Source organism: Mchenga conophoros, linkage group LG16 (assembly GCF_057382185.1).
Source record: "Mchenga conophoros isolate Kocher_MC1m ecotype Shallow Benthic linkage group LG16, M_conophoros_male_GT1.1, whole genome shotgun sequence".
NCBI classification, from domain to species: Eukaryota; Metazoa; Chordata; class Actinopteri; order Cichliformes; family Cichlidae; genus Mchenga; species Mchenga conophoros.
Genome location: NC_140541.1, coordinates 22,244,163 through 22,267,791, shown reverse-complemented (window position 1 = coordinate 22,267,791; position 23,629 = coordinate 22,244,163). Strand labels below are relative to the sequence as shown.

The 23,629-nt window shown below is 41.3% G+C and overlaps 2 protein-coding genes and 1 long non-coding RNA gene across 8 annotated transcripts in view; 1 reads left to right on the top strand and 2 right to left on the bottom strand.

Annotated features, from left to right (window-relative positions):
- LOC146556758 (dedicator of cytokinesis protein 9) overlaps window positions 1–8,860 on the bottom strand; it is an 80,012-nt gene extending 71,152 nt beyond the window's left edge. Inside the window, exon 1 of one of the 3 annotated variants that reach the window (XM_085250664.1) lies at window positions 6,681–8,860. In XM_085250664.1, the coding sequence (XP_085106790.1) occupies window positions 6,681–6,797 (117 nt within the window). In that variant the 5' untranslated portion in view covers window positions 6,798–8,860. The remainder of the gene's footprint in view (window positions 1–6,680) is intronic. The other 2 variants (XM_085250673.1, XM_085250672.1) reach the window with 2 other exon arrangements.
- Window positions 1,165–21,961, top strand: LOC146556757 (uncharacterized). Its single transcript, XR_014889083.1, has 6 exons — window positions 1,165–1,375; window positions 5,352–5,618; window positions 17,090–17,250; window positions 17,371–17,565; window positions 20,207–20,324; window positions 21,118–21,961. It is a non-coding gene; the product is annotated as an uncharacterized LOC146556757 (long non-coding RNA).
- LOC146556756 (FERM, ARHGEF and pleckstrin domain-containing protein 1) overlaps window positions 9,004–23,629 on the bottom strand; it is a 57,949-nt gene continuing 43,323 nt past the window's right edge. The window contains exons 14-27 of one of the 4 annotated variants that reach the window (XM_085250674.1): window positions 21,451–21,638; window positions 21,183–21,272; window positions 18,955–19,088; window positions 17,646–17,727; window positions 17,322–17,559; window positions 17,103–17,233; window positions 16,951–17,019; window positions 16,510–16,599; window positions 15,836–15,918; window positions 15,154–15,266; window positions 14,781–15,013; window positions 11,506–11,613; window positions 9,758–9,909; window positions 9,004–9,672 (exon numbers count right to left, since the gene is read on the bottom strand). In XM_085250674.1, coding sequence (XP_085106800.1) covers window positions 9,594–9,672; window positions 9,758–9,909; window positions 11,506–11,613; window positions 14,781–15,013; window positions 15,154–15,266; window positions 15,836–15,918; window positions 16,510–16,599; window positions 16,951–17,019; window positions 17,103–17,233; window positions 17,322–17,559; window positions 17,646–17,727; window positions 18,955–19,088; window positions 21,183–21,272; window positions 21,451–21,638 — 1,790 coding nt within the window. In that variant the 3' untranslated portion in view covers window positions 9,004–9,593. Of the gene's footprint in view, window positions 9,673–9,757; window positions 9,910–11,505; window positions 11,614–12,497; window positions 12,635–14,780; window positions 15,014–15,153; window positions 15,267–15,835; window positions 15,919–16,509; window positions 16,600–16,950; window positions 17,020–17,102; window positions 17,234–17,321; window positions 17,560–17,645; window positions 17,728–18,954; window positions 19,089–21,182; window positions 21,273–21,450; window positions 21,639–23,629 lie in introns of those variants that run through there. The other 3 variants (XM_085250676.1, XM_085250675.1, XR_014889082.1) reach the window with 3 other exon arrangements.

Sequence of the window (23,629 nt, the reverse complement as noted above, 5' to 3'; positions counted from 1 at the left end):
TTAGGCACAGGAGTGCTGATATGTCTTAACTGTCCTAGTTCATGAGTTAGGGCTGCAGGTATATTTGGAGAAAGTAAAACTTCAACTGGACGATCCTTCTAGATTTCTGGGATGTAGAATTCATCCCAAGAGGACAATGCAGAAAAATACATGCCTGTGCTAAAATCTTTCCATTTAGAAGTTTGCGTAACAGACAAAGAGTCAGCATCAGGTTGATAGCGTGGCTAAAATTGGAGGACATCATGTTGCAAACACTTATTTTAAGGTGTGTTCGCACATCGCTAAAGATACAAAACAACCTTTGCATATTTGTACGATGCATAAACAACAAACTCTGTTCCAGTCATTCAAATCCATTTCCTTATTAGATTAGAGATGAAGATGGCAAATTTGCTGCCAGCGTAGAACAGGAAGAAAAACTAGATTAACAACATAATGATGACTGAGGGAAGTTTGTGTTCGCCAGCTGCATTGAGGTGTGTGCCCTGCTAGCTTAAAAATAGCAACCTTAATGGCCTGGAGGATGGAAGCAGAGCAATACTCTCGTTGATTGCCAAGCTGTTGCTGAACAGCTCTCAACAGTAAGATGGGAGAGCAGCCTGGATTCAGACAGATGTGAAATCACCCCCCCCAAAAAAAAAAAAAAAAAAAATCACTTCAGCAGAACCTTAACTGGAAAAACTTCCAAAAATAGAAACAGATGAGTAGGAATGCCTCCATCATTGCCTTTTGCATTATGAATAATAGAAGTGTTTACAAAAAGGCCATTTGGGTGAATTGGGGGGGAAACAAGTCCCAGAGTGCTGCTATGCTCTTGCTAACAGGAAAACACCCACTGGCCAGGCTCTTCAGCAGGCTCTTTCTGTTATGGTAACCTCTCGTGTGCTCCAAAACAGCTCTGCTCTATCAGGCAGAACACTCAGACAGAGTGGGCGGTTTAATGCTGAGCCCTGCCCAGCACTTCTGCTCAGCCCAAGTACAGGAAACTGGCTCTATCTAGGAAAAGTTAGGCCTCTGCTCTCCCACCAGAATATGAAGGACGGGAAGTTATGGGCACTTCCCGCTCAGGCAGGATGAAGGATTTTGGAGAGTGAGTTCAGGGGGCTAGTAAGTGTTATTCACTTATGAAAAATGTAGATCTGTGTACATGCAATATACTGGGTACGTGTGAATTCTGCTTAAGCATCCATCCGCCCATTCTCTGCTACTTATTCTTTTCAGGGTCGCGGAGGGGGCTGGAGCCTATCTTCAACCATTCGCACTTACATTCACACCTACATTTACACTTATGGACAATTTAGACTTTCCAATGTACCTATCCCCACTAACTGCATGGAGGAAGAAGGAGTGCTGCCACTCTGCTTAAGCGACTGAGGTAAAAATCACGAGATTACAGATTTCAGAGTACACAGATTTGTTAAAGCAGTAAAGAATGCCCTCGTTTTCACACCGAGCCAAGAAATCATTAAGTAATTTCACGGTGTGACCACGATTGATATTTTGGGATTCATTTCTGGCTCTAACTTAATATTTAACACTTACTTTGACATGCGGTTAAAGTACACTGTCAATTCGTGCCCGTGACATGTAATTCGTTTTCATTTGCACTGGAACAAAATCTGTCTGTCTGGCCTGTGGATCATTTGAGTTGGCTTTGCTACTGCAATATTTATGTGAACTAACCGGAGTAGCCCTAGCTTGAATGGAGGAAATCCTTTATATTTTTTTGACTGAGTGCTTTATATTCTCCCCAAAATTTCTATGCTCAGTTGAGGATTTCTCAAGCTTCCCACACTTAACTGCAAAAGCCCCGAGTGGCAAATCTGGTTTGGATTATAATCACAACTGCCAAGAGACGTGCCAAAATCCAGGCAGACAAATTTCACAGTGAGTCTGATGGGCGTGTTTTATTATTTTTTATTTTATTTTGCACTTTTCTTAAAAGCCTCCATTCCACAAGTCATCCATCACCGCCTATAAATGGTTCTGGTGGAGGTTTGAATCCTGCGTGGATACTGTACAGAAAGTTGTATTAGCACACCTGGAACACCAGCTTAAAACTCTTTAGTGCATTTAGTATGACTATAGAAAATAAAATGTAGGTGATTGAACTTAATATGTGAAAGCAGAAACAAAGAGCTGTATCCAAGATACTCAAGAAATAAAATGCCCAGAAAATCTGAAAAATATACAGAAAATGCCACACTGCCTATTTTCAAAACCTGTAGCCAGTGAGGACAACCAATGACTTTCAGACAACAAAATTAAAACAATGACAGAAGGAAACTTTCTGCAAAGAACATGAGATCATTCAGTGTTTTTCCATTTCGCATAACAAATACATAACAAAGCTGTATTTACATAATAAATAAATGCAGCTGCTAGCCAGAGACGGGCCCAGTAGTTCGACAGGGTTGCTTAATAGTTTAAAAGTTATCGTACCTTTTATGCACAACTTTAAGCAATGACATAATTTAAACTGGTAGGCACAAAATATTAAGACCATAAGCAATTTTACCATCACTAAACATTTCTAGTTCCACTCTTAAATTCAAGTTTTCAATTTTTTGCGATTTTAAAATCTGTCACATGGCTCAAAAGTTACAAGTCTAAACCCATTTAAATTTGTGGTGCTAACGTGCTCAAGAAAAATAAGTAAATCTTCTTTTTTTGCCTGATGACAGGATATTTAAAATGTTTTTCAGCCACTTAAGCGTCATCCAGTTATTTGACTCCATAAACGCACATGTATGATACAAAACTAGCTTATCCACGAAACACAGTAAGTATATACAGGTTTTAGCCAAAGCTCAGTTAAGACCAAAAGCTGGCTCGCTATGATTAATCATCTTTGTTGAAGCAATGTAGGCGGTGTGGCAAGATAACCAAAAGACCTGCACCAATAAGACCATACCAAAAGCTAAAGTTTCATGATGCCCATGCAGACCTATCAACACCTCTCCAGTTTCAACAAAAACTGCCTTTCATGAAGGAAGCTTCACTCTGCAGTATTTTTATAGTAAGATTCAGAGATGTCACTATGGTGTGAACTCTGAGGCAGCACAGGGATCTCTGCTTCTTATGAACTAGAAACACTCTTAGGTGTTTTAAAGTTCAACAGGAATTGGGGAATTTGGCGCCAAACAGCATCATAGTTTTCAGTTTGTCTAATCTGGAGCAAATGGGAATGAGACTCTTAATGGGTGCAGTGGTTACTAAAGCAGTCTCATGTATTATTGACCCATCTGCTCTCCAATCTCTACCCCCCAGGTTTTGCTTTCGCAGGGTACCATTTACCAACGGGGCAGCAGAAGCAGCTTATGTGCACTTTTACTCTGATACCAGTGCTCCTTATAGAGGTAGACAGAGCAGGAACTGCACGGGCAGGTCAAGCTGCTTAGGCCTCGCAACACAACGCGGTAATCTTCTGACTGGCTCGGTGCTACAGCCTATGTGACAGCCAGCATCTGCTCCAAGGAGACAAAACATAGCAGACTGATTACTTTCTTTTCTACTGATTTGATGAACTCAGATAATGAGCTGATTAATGATTGCGGAGCTTTAACCTTAAATTCGTCTCATTGCGGTTCCAGCCTCTCAAGCACATTTTTTGGCAAACTGAATGGCTAACAAATCCAGCTTCCCTGCATGACAGAACATGTTTTTTTCATGGCAAAAGATCCAAACAGGGAGAAATAAATTCTCTGACACATTTGTATTGTTTGAAAAATAGCCCTACTTAGAGTAACACACCCATCTAAGGTATTTCTGGAATTTCCACATCTTGGGAAAATTTACAGACTCTTAAAAAAAAGCTAAAGAGGAGAGGTTTGCAGGTGTGGCCCAGAGGGCTGACAAAAGCAGATTATTGTACAGTTTTCATTCACAGTTGGAAGAGAGTCAGCAATGCCATCATCAAGACATTTAACACTGCAGCTTCTATGCAGGCTCTTATTACTTGCAAGCTTTGCCTTAAGGAAAGACAATCTAAAAATGTTGCTTTTTACACTATACAGAAACACGAATCTCAAACGACAGGAAAGCAGTCTACCTGCCAAACAGCTTAAGGGGCACCTAAACTATCCAAGTTGCTGACTTGAAAGAGGGAGAGCTGCATTGTTGAAATGGTTGTTCTCCTTAAAATGGCAACACCTTCTCTACAACTGGGGATAAGACTGATAAAATCTCTTATGCTTAATTCCAAAAGCACTATTCTATAGAGCGACACGTGCATTCTGGTGATAGTTATACATGTTAATGCTCGTCTTTGCAGAGCATAAATGACAGCCCCACTTTCCCCTCTGGTTGTAGAGCTGCGTACGCACTGGCTATAGACGGCTAATAGCATCACTCCCACATAATGACACCCATCTGGTGTACAGCTCCCTCGGGTCAGGCACATAGCAGGAACACTGAGGATCTGAGTATATCACCATTAGGTGACAGGCAATTGGGACTATTGATTACACTTACACAACTGCCCCCCTAGCTGCTTCGTACACTGTATACACTAACTAAACATTTCCATCAATTTGCCATGGATTTATGGTACACTAATCAGCCAATACGTTAACTACACTATACTCTAGCTCTGCGTAGCACGAAGACAGTGGGGCAAAGCGCAGTACTAGTTAAAATAAATATAAATTTGGTGACAGCAATCATGGAGCCAATGACGTCCTCAGCATGCCTAAAGTGTGAAGAAACAGAGGGCTCAGCTGAGGGCTCCGGGGTACTGCAAGTGTGTCTCCACTCAAACAGAAAAACAGTGTCTGTCTGCACGAAAGCGCACTAATTGTTAGTGAAAGATACAGCACTGCCCACTTGAGTCCAAAACATGGCTAACAAACATCCACAATCAGTGGATATGCAAGTCCTCTACAGTACATTATAATATGTTTCCAGGCTTTTAAACATGCAGCAACATTTACGCGTGAAAACATCATTATGGCTTCAAGCAGGATGGGTGACAACAACCACAAGTTTTCCTTTATGTGCTTGAAAACAGATCCCTCCATTCCTGCTGTGGTATTTACATGTTTTATGGAGGAATTAATTACAAGCTGCGTGGACAGTGGTCTTGTGTGCAGTCGCATTCTTATCCCACTGAGAAGCTTCAGCAAACACTTGAACTCCAAGTTGCAGCCATGCATTCATGTCTAAAAAGGTCATATACAAAGGGCTGGAGTCTACGAGATGGCAGGTACTAGTTTTGAAATGATATTAAAGTTGTCTCGGGCAACCGCAAAACAAATTCCCCCACAGAGTTTCTACAAGTTACTTCAGTCTTCCTCGAGCATGTTGATTTCCCAACACGCATTCTTCTATCCACTTCTCCTCTCCTCCCTTAGGCGTCCCTGGCAGTGCACCAGAGTGAGGATGAATAAATAATATGAAGGTGTGGTTGGATGTCTGGGATCGTGACTCAGGATTCCATTTCCCTGACAGAAAGCCTGGACGGTGTACGTTTCAGTTGCCTAGCAGCTTTTTTTTTTTTTTTTTTCCAGGAAAGCTGGAACAATCAGACGGAGCACCAAACACCGAACGCACTCTGGACACAACAAAAGGGTCAACTCCTTTATCCAAGATGAGCTCTGAGGAAAACTGATACCGAGCAGGTAGGCTTCAGGTCCTCGTCACCCAGATGTTGTCACTGTCACTGGACACTTTATATGTGTCTGAAGCATGAAATTGGAGCCTCGTGCTTTCCTTTGTGAAGCCGTATTATGTCATCTCGGTGCAGCCCTGTGAAGTGATCCCCTCATTGACACACAGGACTTTGAACGTGCACTGATTCTCTACAGACTCTAGGAAAGGAATGACATACATGTCTGAGCCTAATAAAGACAACATTCTTCTGTAATGTTGAACACCTTGCAAACGCCTATTGTCTATTTTGCAAAACCTACCTATAGATACAAATCACTTCATTACTCCACGTTTGTTTTTGTGGCTGTTGTTTTATTTCACTTTCATTCATTTCCAGTCCTACATTTAAGTGGGAGATCCTTTGATTCATTCTATGCTCTCATGTATATGTGATAATGTTTCCCTTGGTCTTTAAATGTATATTTGGACTGGTAATCTATCTGCTTTAACTGGAAAGCTCGTTGAGTCAGCACTTCATTCAAAAAAATTCCAAACGGAAGTGACCGATTACATTTTTCTGTCACCCATATCTTCATTCATTAAAAAAATAAATAAAAAAAATGCCACCCCCTGGCCACACACACCCACCCGTTCATAATGCCCACGTGCTCTAACTCAGCTGGTCTGAAGTCAACAGGGTGAGAATGAAAGTGAAGGATTTAAAGATTGCCAGCATTCATGATGAGCTCCAAATGTTTTGTGTAAAATGCAAACAGGAGGAAGCTGAAAACGTTGTTTGTTTTAAATATATATTATGATTTATAATCAACAGTCTACCAAATATTGTTCAAAGCTGTGTGGGAGCCTGTTACCCATATCACTCCAAGTGTGTCAGGGGTATACTTAAACCTTAATTATATCACCCTAAAAGGCACGCGTAGTCCTGCTCAACTGATCTGAAGTCAGTTATTTTCTCCAAAAACGTGTGCGTAAGAAAAAGCAGGTCTCTCATTGCTCCATAAAGTTTTAATAGACACTGATGACAGTGAGCGTTGTGGCGCAGAGGAGTGGGAGTTAAGGTGAGTACTTACGACCAGCACCGACGTCCTCACCACCTCCGAGACACTTTGCCTGAGTTCAGCAGCGGTGCCAGGTTTACCCAGACCCCGCGTAAATTTCCTGGTCTCCGGATGCACCGGAGTGGCCATCGCTACGCGTCCCTTGGGATTAATTACCGTCCAATCCACGCGTTTTATCAACAGTTTACAGGAAACTCATCATCGGCTTATCCGCGCCTTCGACCGCCGCTAGTGCGCACCACGAGTTTGAAGTTGGGTCATGTTGTGGTGTGGCCGCTGGTACGACGCTCCTATTCCTCGATTCAGTTTTCGTTCTTGAAAATCAACACATGCCGCATCGCTCCGGAACTCTGCCTTCTCTTATCGGGTATTGTTGACACAATAAAGTGTCCCCTTGAGTAGCGTTTCATTGGCCGTCCATCGCCAGGCAAGAGATGTATAATCTGTTTTCTCCCTTGCGTACTCCGCCTCTTACCGGCTTGAAGTCCTGCCCACTTGCTGTGTGTGTGTAAGCTGGTGGGCCTGGACTTTGGACTGCGTGCAGTTACAGTATGAATGACTGGATCAATGCTTCCCCATTACCACAAAAATCACAACCGTGGCGAACAAGCCTCTGGAGTGTCATCACAACATTCCTCTTTTGTGACACCGGAAACTGGCCTTTAAAACAGTATCAAACGGTACTGTTTTAAAGGCCATTTTTCCAAAGCTACTACAAAAAACAGATTATATTGAAAATAACTGAACTGGTTCAGTGACACACTATAAAAGACTGAATTTATGTACTACTTGTGAGTTAAAAACAAAAAGAGTACTCCCAAGTACTTGTATAGAAGCCTTCTAGCTGCACTTTTCATCTGATTATCTTTATTTTAATTTTTTACCCAAATTATTATATCTATCTAAAAGTAAAGTAATAACTAAAACTGGGAAATGATATTTTATTTAACTGAAAAAAGACCATCCTTTAAAAGAAGCTGACTAAAGTATACCGTGTGCTTATATAAAACTAAAATGAAAATCCTTAAATTGTGTTTACGTTTAGTTTATGTCAATGTGGTCAAGTTTGTCAACACATGTAGGATCAGGGACTTTGGTGCATATGCTTTTTTGTAAGGGTTGGTATAGTAATCATTACCATAAACCTGTTTAATGAGCAAATCTCCCCAGCAAACCAAATGAAAACAAAACAAAAACAAAAACTCAAAATGAAATAAAAATAGAAAGTATAATAACTTTAACTTTACCTCCATTGGCCTTTTAAAACTATTGTCCACTACCTTTATTTACCATGTAGCAATTTAAACGGTGAAGCCTTACCTTTAACTAACAATTTCAGCTTTTAGCTATCAGTTTATGAATTGCTAAGCTAAAGAGCTAAACGTATTAACGTAATTTAATCCCATCCTTCAATTGCTTATTCACGTCCTTTCAGGTTTCCAGTTACATTTGTTTGCTAATATTACAGCAAAACCTTCTAGCAGTTGCTATTTAGCTAACACCGTTAGCCATTTTGTAAGCTATTTTAGCTATTTTACTATTAAAAATAACTGTATTGATTTTTGCTGCCATTTTCTACGCCTTATAGATTATTTTAACTTCATTGTTAACTTTTCTGTTCATATCTCTTCAAGTCCGCTCAGTCACAGTTAAGCTAATCTTTGGCTAACTCCCTGTGCGGTAGTTATTTGTTAGCCCTGGATGGGAGTCACAGCTGATAGCAGTGTATCCTCCCCACAAAGAGTACAGGACAGAAGGGTCACTGTGCAGTGATGGCTTGACTGAGAAAGCTTTCTTGGTCAGTGATGCCATCTGCAGGCCACAGCCAACAGAGCCATAAACACACTGCACATCTTCTTTTTACCTACTGAAAATCACCCCTGCCTCTGTACTGGAAAAAATACACAGAACTCGCAACAATCCGAGTTTGAGTACGGTATGTTTTTTTTTTATTGCTTTCATTTCCAAAGAGCTCTCTGCTGTCTGGAAAAAACGCTGCAATTCTAGGCAGAACTGAGGTTTTCCATCTCATATACTTCACTGCAAAACCCTGTCAAATGCATATTTCCATTCATTCAGACCCATAAACAGATCTGTGTTTATATGGGGAGGCAGCCTAGTTTTGTGAGGGCAACGTCGCTTGGAACTGAAAGTTTCTGTTTTGTTTTGCACATAATCCTTAAAGCTTTCAATTACACTTGCCATCATAACGCAGCGATTATGAGCACATCTCACATTTTCTCACACAACTGAATGGGAACTTCAGAGTTAATTTATATATATGCATATATATATATAAAAAAGCAGAACTCTGTGATTGGAATCATACAACAAATTTCAGCAAATAGAACATTTACTTCACTTAAAACGGCATCAGTGGTGATGGCAGCCACCCCTGGCCACAATGTCGAGGTTTACGTCAATAATACGACAAAATAATTTCATTTCCTTCTTTTTGTGCTGGGCCAAGCGTGGTCAGAGCATCAGCTGTTAAAGGGTGACCGTTTTCCTAGAATGAACACGTAGACAAAATGTTTATGACAATGCAGTGAGAGTTTAACTATCTAAGAAAGAATACTGAATATCTAGTATCAATGTGTTCCTGCATTTAAAAACAACCGATGACAAACATGTAAAACCAGAAATAGAGGAAGTGGTTCAGACCATTAGAAAACAGTATAAAATGACATCCTTAAAAAGAGGTTTCAGAGTTGAGAGTAAAAATGCCAAAAATGCAGTCTCTGATGCAGTCTAAACCAGCGGACATGTCACCATTAAAGCATTAAAAAGCACCAAATGTGCATGGACACATGTACAAATGTCCCAGATATGCGTAGAAAAGAAAAGCAAAGAGTCCGGAGTGGGACAGGACGGGCGGATGCCACCCGAAGGAGAAAGGGTATGGAAACTAGGTGAGCCAACTCATTAAGCGTGGGTCTCTTTGCCGTTCAGACCACGAGCTCGACTTGAGGGGACAGTAGCGCTGCGGATGACCTCCATCCACCTAAAGGGCAGAGAAAGGGCTTTTTAATCAGTCCTTGAAACATAGAGGATGAAAGAAAACTTTTAAAAGATGACACATTTGGTACCTCTCGAATGTGTATTCACTCTCTGATCGGAAGTAGTAGACGTGGGACTTGAAATGCAGCTTGAAGACATAGTCCTTGTGGATGTTTTCGGACTCAGAGGGGACGGTGACCGAGTAACCGAGCAGTGGAAGGCTGGCCAATGGGTAATCATCCTAGAGAGGGGGAAAAACAAAAGTGATTTAAATAATTTGGATTATATCCTGTAAATAATTTCAAAAGGAATCAACAGACTGAGTAACAGACATCAAAAATGTAGATGGGGCAAAATATGACACAATCCCTTCCATAATAATGCAATCATGTCATCCCTCTGGTGGTTTTCCAGAGGGATCCAATGAGGCTTGCTGTGAGAAAATACTGAAGAACAAATGAGTAATTAATCATATACACAAAGGACAAGCTTAGATTTTTATAGAACTCTGCTCTAAATCCACGTGGGCCTGGCATTGCATTATTTAGTATCAAAAGCAATGCTATACTTTTTGTTTTTTATACCCTTTTTGCTGAAAGTGCACATTTTGTAAAGATCTGTTCGTGTAAAGCAAACAAATTTGACAGCTAGTCTAAACTTGGGTGAATCGAGTGTTCTAGTTTCTGAACTAATGCAGCTTTAGCTTTGGTGTAAGTGTGGTTTTGGCATCTTCATTCGCTTGTATGGTCTGTTAAATGCGCTGGTCCTTCTGTAGTGCTTGTCTGCTCTACTTGAGCAGAAAACATGTGTCTGATGTCTCATCCACCCATTCACACAAGCACCTTTTTCTACACCTAAGTGCTTTCTATAAATCTGTTTCTAAAGACAAAGGGGGACTGTGGTTTTGAGATTGTGGCCCCCAAATTGTGAAACCCAAAACTTAAGAACCACCTGTTCAGGCTTGCTCCTACTTAGCTTTATGTAATTATACTATTTTAATTGTTGTATCTTATTCTTTGTGATTTTTTTTGTTCAGTTACATGCATTTATGGTTCGATGCCTGGCTGCTACAGCCCGCCCTCAGGCATCACCAAAGCCATCCACATGAGATATTTTTAAATTATTTCCTCGTCTGCTTTCTGGAAAAAAAGCATACTAGCAGCAGCCAGTGGCTCCCTTCAGCCTTATAGTAGATAGATCTATGGTATCAATTTTAAAAACTTAGCAGCATCCTTATCAAATTATTGCATTCACAAGATTTTCAGAAATCTTGACCTCTAACCTTGAGGTTGAGGTCACTGGGGGTTGAATTCCTCCGAGAGTTTTAGCAGACACACTTATGGTATCAATTTGAAAGTCCTACGTGTTGTCACCCGCCCGCCCGGCAGGGTAACGACAATAGCCCATCAACGACACAACGCTGAGGGGTAGTAATGGAAAAGCTCCACTGCTGTCTTTCACCTTTACTGGAAGGTGCACAAGTCTCCATTGCAGAGCATTGACAGCATATTTTACAAGTCTTTTCAACTCAAACGTGTGCAGCTCATTTAATTTTCTTGCAACTGTTCCATAAATTTTGGTTTTCCACATAATTTGTGCTAACTTCATGAGCCTTTAATACACAGAGGGAGTGTTTGTTTCTATAAAGTTTAGGAGTGGCATTATTTTTCTTGAAATTCACAGTATGAAATACTGCATGGGAAAACGCATTTACCTCAAATATGGCACACAGATTCGATATTTCACACTGAGATCTGATGCTTTCAAGACCAGTCGAGGGAGCGCACCACCATCCTCATAGTCAAACAACAGGACTTTGAGAGCGTGTACTCCTTACCTGGTGAGACTTGTAGAAAAACAGGCTGAAGTTGGTGAAGACAACCCAGAGCTTCTGCCAGCCGTTGCTGTTCTTGAACTTCCTTAGTAAGTTTCCTGATAGCTGATTCTACAAAGAGAAAAACAAGCCTGATTCTGACGCTTTGAAAGCCATCCATATCTCACTATTAGTGCAACACTCGTGAAATTTAACTTCTACCTGCACTTTCAAACATGCAATCAAGCTACTTTGTCTACTTTTCTAAAGAGGCTTCATTTTACTAGGTATAGCTTCCAACATGATCTGATGTCGTTGTGTTGGTGCTGTTCTCAGATCAACAAAACGAATGTTGCCTCAGGTTCAACATTGCAAGTGACCAATCACATTGTACTGATGTCATAGCTTTGCGATTGCACCATCACACCACAAACCACATCGTAACGCTAACCCCATAACCTTAACCCCCAACCATGAGCAGGTCTTTTCCAAATCGCAATGCTATGACATCATAAAAATGCGATTGGTCAGATGCAATGTTGATCCTGGACAAACACCAACACGAGGAGATCAGATATACTAAAGGTTCCCGCCCTAATCTGACACACACAGTGTGTTCAAATTCGTTCATTTAAATGAATTAGACACACTCAAATAATGATTAAACACACTGAAGCCTGCATAATTATTCCTCCTCTTCACACTGACCATTAGCAGACAGTCTGTTCCCATTTTGCCTGTAGTATGTAAGAGCGAGCATGTCTAGTTGGGAATCACTGGTTTAAAAGAATAACTATAAGGCAGGAAGGAAAAATCACAGTTTTGGCCCCTCTGCAATAAATTATGCTTAATTAAAGTCTTTAATAGTGGTGTTAATACCATAATATTTCACTATGTCGCTATGAGGTATTACTACAACTTTAATTTCAATTTCCTCTCTATAAATCTTGCTTCCTGCGATACAGTTCAAATAAAACATAAACACAGGGCCTCTCCTGTCTGCCTGGCTCCTTTACCTCTAGACTCCTGCAGGATTCACTAAAGGAGAGGCTCTGAACACGGTACCAGCAGATAACAGACAGAGGCACTGGTCCCTGGCCACTCGGGGGCCCCACCAGGGGGGTCTTATTCTCACTGACTGGACTAGGCTCCTCTACCACGCAGGAATGCACAGACGTATGGGGGAAAGAAAGACAGACAGACAGAGAGAGAGAAAAAAAACAGACAGGGAGGGAAGGAGGGACAGAAACACAGAGACTGAGTAGGTGAAACACAGGCATGCAGTGGCAGGGGTTAACACTCAGGCCGACGGTGTGTCCAGGCAAGGCTGTGAAGAGGACATTGTTACAACTACAGAGGAAGAGCAGAACTAGATCAGGACACAGCTGGGTTTTAGGAAGGCTACATCCCAAAACAGGATCCGTTCTGTTAATGTGAATGAGGACGTTTAGCACATCTACGTACTGCTCTCTCTCTCTATTTATAGACGGTTAGAGTTGCCGGGAAGAGAAGAAAAAGGACAAAACAACTCAGGAAAGCCACAGTTTGGAGTTTAGATCAGGACATCACATTGGCTACTGCCAAAAGAAGGAAACGTGAGAACAGTAACCTCCTCGAGGCTGTAAATGAAGTAATCCAACAGTAACTCGTAAAAATAATTCAATGAATAAAAACTCCCCATACACAAAAGATCAGAAGCAGATCGGTTTAAAAGCACTGTGTGGAGGATTTGTTGACTAGCAGTGGTACAGCTGAGTCATGTTTTCACAAACACTGACTGATCCATGGAGTTTGCTTTGATGCAAATGCATGAGGAACCTTATGCATAAGGGTAGCGTCACATCACATCCTGTCACTGGTTTCACACTATTCCATCGACAGACAGCTGTTTGCGTGAATTTTACGGAAGAGGATTAGGGCCACTGGAAAAAAACAAAAAGCGGGCACGTCTTTTTTTTCTTTTCCAGAATTCTGAGAAAAAAAAGTCAGAATTCTGAACTTAAAGTCAGAATTCTGACTTTTTCATCAGAATTATTTTTTCTCAGAATTCTGACTTTAATCTCAGAATTCTGAGAAAAAAGTCAGAATTCTGAGAAAAAAGTCAGAATTCTGAATCAGAATTTTTCTCAGAACTCTCAAAACAAGTAGAATTCTGAGAAAAAATAATCCTGATGAAAAAGTCAGAATTCTGAGAAAAAAGCTAGAATTCTGAGATTAAAGTCAGAATTCTGACTTTTTCATCAGAATTAAAAAAAAATTTCAGAATTCTGACTTTAATCTCAGAATTTATTGAACTTAGAATTCTGAGCTTAAAGTCAGAATAATGACTTTTTTCTCAGAATTCTGGAAAAGAGGAAAAAAAAAAGATGTGCCCACTGCCCCCCAGTGGCCCTAATCCTCTTCTGTAGAATTTAGAAAAAAAGAATGCACAATTTAAAAAAAATTAGGGCAGTCTTAATCCACAAGTTTATAGTTAAACTTATGGTACTGACCCTAAAGAAATGTTTCTAAATCTGCAGCTTCACTTGGCTTGATGGTGACTTATGGTGAATTTGAGCTAAATGTGGTAGTTTGCAACTAGCTGTCATTATAAAAGAGCATGTGGCATTTAAGGACACAGATACCTACTGGAAGACTGAATTTTTAGATCTGACAGTGTGGATGGCTACAAGGAGGAATCCAAACGAGCCATAATGTTGCTTTGTATCTGCTTAATGTGTAAATAAGAAACTGTCGCTGACTATTTTGCCTTCATCAAAACAAAAACAAAAATAAATTAATTATAATTTTCAAAGTGCTGCTCCAAAGTGGTCAATTATACTTTCACAAACCGCTTTATTGCGATTACGTTTGATGTGTTTATTTGCCTTCAGAGCTGCCTTCATTTTTTCATGGCATGGACTAAACAAGGCGCTGAAACATTCCTCAGTAATTTTAGTCCACATTAATAGGATCCCTTCACAGTGCACCTTTAAAAACTCACTTGTGTTTCTTATTTCAAGAGCAAACAAACTTCTTTCATTATTTGTTCCAATCAAACTTGTTTCTGATTTAATAATAAGTGTTGTGACATTTAAAAAAGAGTGACCCTTGCTAATCTTGTTTAAAAACAAAAAAAGCATTAATGCTCCAGCTGAATTAGTAGTTAATGGGCTATAGCAACCTGTTAAGCAGCTTAAGGGGGATACTGTTCCCACTGAAAGATCATCAAAGTGAATTCAGATACAGCACACACTCAGAAACAGAGAAAGAAAACAGCGGGGCAGGAGGAGGGGGGCAGGTCTGAGGTGGGCTGATACCTCCACGGCTATGCTAAAGTCCACCATTGACACGCTGGTGTTCCTGTGCCAGCACACGTGCACCATGGTGTTACCACGGTGAGGCGTGGGCTTCTCCAATGACACGTGGGGAGCTGTCATGTCGTCCTCGGACTCTGCCTCCACCGAGGAGTCCTCTGGGCATTCTGGGAAAGTCAGGAGGTTGTTACTGCTAGACAATGAGCAGGATGATGAAAGAGGGGGAAGGAGAGGCGCTAAAACACAGACAGCGTCAGACCAATCAAAAATCAGCATGTATCTGGGAATTCACATGATGTGTCTCTTAACAGTTAACGCTGCTTCATCACAAAGTCAAGCTTCTCACATTCAGCTGTGTGGCTTCGTACTAACTTACTGTTGTCTGTCAGGCTGCTGGTCAGCAGCTCAGATGAAGGCCCGTTGCTGGTTTTTGCCATTTCTATCGCCATCTTTACGTCCTCCATCCACTTGTCCATCTCTACCAAAGAACTGGAGGAAAAAACACACAAATGGACAGAATGCTGAACAAAACAAGCACAAAGAGTCGCAGCAGGGTAGGCCCGGTGGTCAGAAATAGTCTGGTTAGCCCAGCCAAATGTTCCTCTTAAATAACAGTAAAACATGAACCATCTGTTTATTGAGGCAAAGCGAATCAGTTAAACATCTGAGGGCGGGAAAAGCATGAACTCACGTTGTTGTTGACTGCATGCTTTATGAATTGAATTTATTTTTATCTTCCAAGTATACTTTCTTATACTGTTAGCTTATGTTTATTTGATTTAACAAAAAAAAAGAAATATGCAGATGAGTTTTTAGTAGCTTTTCTGAGTAACCTGCCATCCTCCTCTCAGGGGGCAACATCCCTCTGTTAGAGGGTAAAGCAACAGACTCTGTGTAGCCAAAGAGGCTAAAAGGGAAAAGACTGAAAATCACAATTTTATGAGCTCACTGTAACTAAAAGTAGATGCTTTTAAAGATGTAACTCAACGGCATCTAAAATATTTTTAAAAACCTGCCACTTTAGGTTCAAGGTGCAAGGTGTTTGCTGGCAATCGTACCTAGCTGCTACTACTACGGACTGCCGTTGCCCAACCAATGTGAAGGCATGAGGTACACCCCACTCATCCTCACTCTCTCTGATCTGGAAGAAGAACACAGAGACACAGAAAAGACATTAGAGAGCTGCAGTATCTAGGACAGCAAAGACCAAAATAGGCAGAAAAGGAGGGAAGGCGGGAGGGCGGATGAAAAGGAAGCGAGAGAGAAGCAAACGTGTAGCTGTCCTGAAAATATGTGTGTATGTGTGTTCCTGTCTACCTATCTTTGTGAGGCCCGAAATCTGCATTCTACCATACTTGTGAGAACCAACAGTCACTTGTGAGGACAAACACGGGTCCTCACAAATTTGAAGGCCTTTTTCAGGCTCAAAATATTGTTTTGGTGTCAAGGTTACAATTAGGTTATGGTTAGGTATTAGGGTAAGGGTTAGGGTTAGACATTCATTTTTAATGGTTAGGGTTAGGGTAAGGTGCTAGGAAAACCACTATGTCAATGAAGGTCCTCACTAAGATAGCTGAACGAGCTTGTGTGTGTGTGTGTGTGTGTGTGCGTGTGTGTGTGTGTGTGTGTGTGTGTGTGTGTGCTAGAGTGGGGGCAGATGTTCTCTAGTAATGACAAACTGGTGACAGCCGCTCCAACGCCCTGTGTTCTTCTGAGAGACAACGGCACTTACTGTCATGCCATGGAGCGGCAGCTGCCCATGCACTTTGAACTGATTCGTCGCCGTCATCCCTCGACTTGTGTATAAAATGACGTCATCAAACTATTGCAAAAGAGGCAGAGGAGGACACGTTAGCTAAAAATCCTAAGAACAAATTAACAACTCGGTGGCATTAAAAACCAAAACTTAACACTGATATCCTGCACACACAAACGCTTCTCTTCATGCTTATGCAACCAAATCAAATACTTGTGTAAAACACTAAGGCCGCCAAAGTTCAAAGCAACATGTGCTACGTTCCCCTGCTTGAACCTTTGCGGTTGCACTAAATCTGCCAACACCATCTCAGTAATGCATAGCCGGGCAGGATAAAAGCATGATTATCATTTCTGCTGAGATCAGTCAGCTAAATAATTCGATTAGTGATATGAGATGAAGAAAGTGGGATGTTACCAGGAAAAACATTCGCTGCTGCAGCCCTTTTCCAGACAGTTTACTGAGGCAGCCCAACCTGATGAACTCCTGAGGAAAGAAATCATTTGTCACAAAATCTAAACAGAAACAAAAAGTTAAACAAATCTCTCTCCTGTAGATTTCAAACGCACCCGACCAGGAACAACAAGATTGTCGACACCAATCAAATCCTTCTTCAGCTCCAGAAGTTTCTGCAAGTTCTCCATCTTGATTAGGCTTCCCTGAAGCTGGTCCACCACCTCAGACACATCAGCTAGAGCAGCTGGACACCAACCAGAGGTAAGAGATCGTTACAGATGCTCCGTTACACCAAAACACTGAAATATGCTTCTGTGAACTGAGTGTAACACCTCTGCAATCCCTGAAGTCCACATGAGTAGCTGGGTAATGTTTGCACAGGCGCTCCAGGATCTGCTTGTAGTGAATGAGGCGGTGCAAAGGCCGCAGAATAAAGACGTTGAGGGGAATGTAGCAGACCTTTTGCAGCTCGAAGTCTCTGCAGAGACCCTCCAACCTTCGGGACGCCTTGCACGCCTTCTCAAGCTCCAGCAGGATTTCAGACTGCTTACTCAGGTTTGCTGTCAGGGGCTGCAGGTAAGACTTGTTATCCACGAACAGTCGTGATTTTCTCTAATTAAACACGTATAGAAGTTTAACAAAAAGTCACAGCTCACCTTCAAACCCTGAAGGTTCTTCAACAGGACATCTCCAATGCGCTGGTAGTCTCCCTTAATGTGTGCATTAGAGCGTCCTTCCCTTAAAAGAGAAAGACAGCAGTCCCTTTTAAGCAATGTCTCCTAATCAGTGGTTACTATTGGAGCTTATTTCCTGTTTAGCTTGCAAAATCTTCTTTAAAATATATGAAGAATTGCGTCGCTTTATGATGGTTCAGAAAATACAGCTTTCTTAAAAAACTATTTCTATAACCTTTTTGTGTAATGTCCCAAATGTTCTTGCATATTCATGTGTGTTTGCCGCTCTGCTCATGTGTAAATTTTCATTTGCTGTACTTGTTGCCAGCTTTTCTTTTCTTTTTTTATTCATTGATTTATTTTCCTGTGTGAAGCTTATTGTAATATCTGCCTCGCTTTGAGCTACATGAATAAATATTATTATCGTTGTGGACAGCGGATGAGCCGGGTAAGCTACATGAAAGCACTTTAATCTCACTGACTATTCAGTCACACTGCGTTCAAGAATAATTCCAATGAAGTTGGAATGGACGCGTTTAACTTCAAGAAACACCAGCAGGTGTCTCCCTTGAGCATCAGATTCCCCATGTAGGATTCATGAGGAATGGGGCTGCCATTACTGGACTTGGTCAGACTAGTTATTAATTTAATGTTAACGTTTTAGCAGGGAATTTAGGGGGAATATCTCAGTCTGTAAAATGCATCCTACTGCTCTTATGAAAGACGACTTTCTCATCATATTCTTAACAACCAAGGTCCATATCTAGTACAGTATTTGAATATGCAAAGCTGCAAAAAAAGAAAGACAAATGTAGGGGTGGATAATTTGCATATGCATTTGAATGTGGGTCTTATCAGCCGAGTAAAGCACACTATCACTTTCTGCTTTAATTTGGAGCTCTAATGAGTGTGACTAGATACAGGAGACTTTGAAATAAAAATCACGGACTGTAGTTAATGGCCATAAATTTTAACAGCTTTATGCGTCACTTTCTCCGTGTCTGTGAAAAAGTCAGTGTGTACTAGATAAAGCACAATCATTAAGGAGATCAGAGGGCATACACCTACAAACCAGAATAAAGGCAGGCTGTGGTGCAGCATGACTGTTGCTATGGCGATTGTAGCTCCTTGGGTCATCTAAAGGGACCGGACCGCCCTCTTGGGCTAAATGCCAGCAAAACTCATTAAAAATGGGGGAGGAAGTTGTTTTAAATTGAACCGTAACCCCCGACACATCACCGGGCTTGTTCCTGACCCTGCAGGAAATATCTGGAAGTGAAATGAGCCTCACCACAGTGCCAGCCTCTGCTCCACCTCCCTGAGAAAACCTGTGTGGAACTTGTGCAGAGGCTCAAAGGTGGAGAAGATGGCGTCCTTCAGGGAGTCCGGAGTTGCCTCATCTTGTCCCACGGCACTCTGGAAAGACTGGTATCACGGATACATGCATACAGTGATCTTTCAAGCCATTTAACGAGGGAAATACAGTTTAACCATAAAAGTCTCAGTTCACTAACAAAACCAGGTTTTTGAGTGTTTTGTTTTTTTCATTGTGCAGGTGGCAGCGCTTGTCTACTTGTGACAAGCAGGTCATACTTGTGACATCATGACAGGATATTTACAGATGGTGTTTAAACTCTATTAGAACTTCCTGGTATCTGGATATAAGGCTGATTGTGGGTGAATATTTAATTTTGGCCTATATAAGAAATAAAATACTTGATTTATATGAACTACAGTGCTGTGCAAAAGTCTTGAGCCACCCATCATTTTATTATATTTTGCTTCCAAGGGGCCAGATTTTTCTTGTGTTTTTAAAAAGTGGTCTTCAGCAGTAGTTTTTCATTGGCTGTTTTTTCACTCATTTCTCACTCATAAGTCCAGTCGTTGTACCACTCATGTTAGGATGTAAAGAGGAGGTGAACTGGTGATTCTGGTTGTGTGTCTCTATGACAGGCGACCTGTCCACGGGGCACCCAGACTGTTGCTATATGACAACTGGGAGAGGGTCCTTAGATTGGATAAGCAGGAGAAAATGGAAGAATGAATGGGTGTTGGGTTTTTTGTTTAAACTGAGGGAATTTGAATACAAAAACGCTATCAGATCCACCATGTAGTACCATCTGAAAAGCATTTGATTGGCAAAATCTTCATTTTTCAGCATGACAATGATCCCAAACACACTGCCAATACAGTAAAATCACACCTGGACAGAATAACACACAGAGGAATATTATCAGTCATGCATTGTCCTCCTCAGAGCCTGGACTTCAATATTACTGAAGCAGTGTGGGATCATCTTGACAGAGAACAGAACAAATGGCAGCCAGCATCCAAAGAAGAGCTTTGCATGTCCTTGAAGAAACTTGGAAAACTATTCTTGAAGACTATTTAAAGAAATTAAAAGAATGTTTTCCTAAGAGAATTTAGGATGTATTGAAGATACCAAATACTGACTTTCAAGCTTGTTAGAATTAAACAATCACCTTTCATACATGTTTACATATGTTTCAATAAATCACAGCAACTATTTCACATTTTTCTAGAAAAATATGAAGAAACAAGGGGTAACTCAAGACCTTTGCACATTTATGTATGATACCAAGGGTTACCAAGAGATCTCCACAGCGATTTTCTTCTGAGAAGAAGAGATAAAGTGAACAGGTAATGAAAAGCCTTTTGCCTCCTTTCAAATCCCTTAATTAGCTGAGGATGAATCGAAGAATCAATAGCCGACCATTCTTAACGCTGTTGTTTCATTAACTCAGAGAGAAGCCTTATGTTTTGTGTTTGTGGACATTGAACAGAAAACAGCTTTATTTAGTTGACGTGATGGGAAAAGAAGTGGGTTTTAGGAAAAGTGAGCGCTGGAAACGAGGCGCCAGCTGTTGTTCAGATGACTTCACCCTTAACAGCAGCGGCACCAACCAGAGCGAGGGAGCACACATACACATGCAGCAGAATAAAAGAACGAGGGCACAAGCCCACCCAAAATATTTATGAGATGTGTGAAAGACTCCTCTGAAAACTGCAAGCCGAGAAAAGCTGCGGCTTTTGAACCTGCCAGTGTAAAAGGAGAGCCGAATCAAACAACGGCAACGCTTCAGTCCAGCCTCATAAGGACATCCTCCTTGATTGCATGTGAAGGAGCGGTACCGCACATTTAATATCCTGTTTGTACCCAGCAATTAAATCTACAGGAGCAGGCTGAAGCAGTGAGTCACAGGCAGAGAGCGCATGCGGCTAAATCCATCTATCTCTTTAAACACAAACACAGTTTAGTATTCACAGCCTTGAACGGGGGGAGATAAATGCATTTCGGAGAACGAGCATGGGGAATGAATAAAAAATGAAATCGCATCTGCCAAAATATTCCTGTGTCACTGCCTGACTCTATGTTTTGGCGGGTGCTCTGCAATGGAGCAGCTAACCGGAATAATCAATGTTTTCCCCCCAGAGGACAAGCGCAGGAGAAAACAAACAGGAGAGCGTCGGCTTGGCGAGCGACTTGGCCCATCTTACCACGGTCACCACCTCGAGGTCCTTCACATACGTCCGTTCTGTTGTCAGCAGCTCCTTGGCGATGAAGTAGGCTCGATCTGTTGGGAACCTCTGCAAGGGCATCACAAACGAAGGGGGGGTGCAATCAGCTCCACAAATGTCTAACAGTAACTTTATTCAGGACAGATAATCTGGGTCCACTTCTATTTTGAGTAGCAACTTTATTTAAAAACAAATCTTTATAATGTCACAACAAGGCAATATATTAAAGTGGCTCTTGGTTACAAACCTTCCTTCGAACCTCGTCTTCATCATCAGTGCGAACGCTGCAGGCGTCGTTGAGCAACGGGCTGGTGAGCGGGGAAGGCAGCCGGCCGTCGGGACTGTGACTGCACAGATCCAGCAACTTCTGACCGTTGACCATCCCGTGGGAGTGTCCAGAGGACGCGGACAGGTGAGGACTGTTGGAAACCACACCTGCACGGAGCCATAGGTGACCATAATGAGATGAGAAAACGATGCACGATAAAGTTAGGCAGCTCTGAGAGCACTTGCCTACTTTAAGCCGCAGACGGGTTGAGTTTTGCAGAAATTAAATAGTAAGAACAATTTTAATGACCAAATTGTTAGAATTTCTGAAGCAAACATGAGGTTTCTTTGCTTTTCTCTGTATTACATTGTTATAAAGCATTTGGTTTTGTTTTGTTTTTCAAACTGATTAAATGACACATTAGGAACAAGCTGAAGTGTGTGATGACATTTTTCGCCATGTTCTGACATTTGTTGAATACACAGCTAATAAATCGAGAATGTAATCAACAGATTATTTGATAGGGAAAAAAATCAGTAGTTTCTGCTGCACAGAAATGTCATCTTCGTCAGATGCCGTGGTGGCATTTGGCTAATAATTAAACTCTCCAGCATTCGATTCATTATCCTACACTGCACACTTTACCTAATGGACACCTTAGCAAGCTAAACCAAACTGTTTCAATCATTGCATCTGAGGTCTGCTTACAGAAAATATAGAGTCAGCCGTGACTCGCTCAACATTCCAGACAACTCTGGCAGTTTTCTTACCACGTCAATCAATACGCAAGCTGAGACAAATACTGCAGGGTGATCGAGAAGAACGGCTTACTTAGTGTCATCCATTCTGACAGCGTTCACTCAGCTTACTTACTATGTTCCGGCAGCAACTTGCTCACCTCTCTCTGGCGACTTCTGGTGTGTTGGCACGAACGCAACAGCTATAACAAGAACGCAGGCCAGTGCAGCTGGTGGCTGCAGTTAGCTCAATGCACAAGTACAGCTGAGGGAAGGAGTGACTCAGGCAAATACACACTACACACAATCTAGAGGAATGCTACAAAGGAGACGGAAAGGTTCTAACATCTACAGTGGGGACCAGACTCCAGAAAATACACCGACTTCAACGGTTTAAAAAGAAGGATTTGGAAAAAATATCGTTTTAACGTCTTTATTGACTCTGCTGAACACATATAGTTCAAAATTGTGTGAAAAGCAGCATAGAAAAGGCCCAGTGAACATCTACAAGAACACCGTGAGCGAATGAATGCAAGACAGAAGACAGACGTGGAAAAAGTGGGGATAAATGCATTCATGCTTCTAGGCCTGTAATAGTAAATGGCTTTATGAATATTTTAGTAAACTGCTTTTTGTTTTCACTCTGTTACTGCTGAGTCGAGAAACGTGTTAATGACAAATGGGTTAATTTGGAAATTCAGAAATTATATAATTTATAACATAAACACAAATCAATTTCACATTAGGTTTAATTTAATAAATTACACAATAAGTAAAAAATACTGTACATTTCAGCTCTTTGTAAATGAGCTTGCTGTTATTTCTCACAGTCTAATTTAATGTAAATGTCAATATCTTACTAGATGTAAAGTATTGAAATGACAGTAATAGCACAGTATATTACAGTACATACAGTAGAGTGCATGCAGAGAGCAGCCAGAGCAGAACAGCAGGACCTGAGCCATACCACAAATCTGGTTCATCACAGCATGCATTGCAAACAAACCATCAAGGACACCAGTGGGTGAGAACAAACACAAGCCTGGCCCACACTGCAGTGATCCAGTAACTCCCAAATCTACATTATCTTAACACCATCTCTTAATTTTGATTTATTATGGATGGATAGACTTCAGTAGGTATTGATAGAAGTGTAAAACCATCATATCTCACTTTTGATATGCCTCTTAATGTCAGCGCTAAAGACTTTCTGGGGGGCAACCGCTGAAGCAGTTGATATGATGGATGAGCAAAGAGACTCTGTGCTTTGAGGTGCTGCCCTTAAACTGCCATTCATACATAGAGTAACGCACGCATTCACCGATACTAAAACCCGCACATTCCCAGGCTCCTGTCATCTACAGTCTCGTTATCTGGATCATTGCAGAAAAGGGAACCCAGAGGCTGGTAATCTTGTTTTC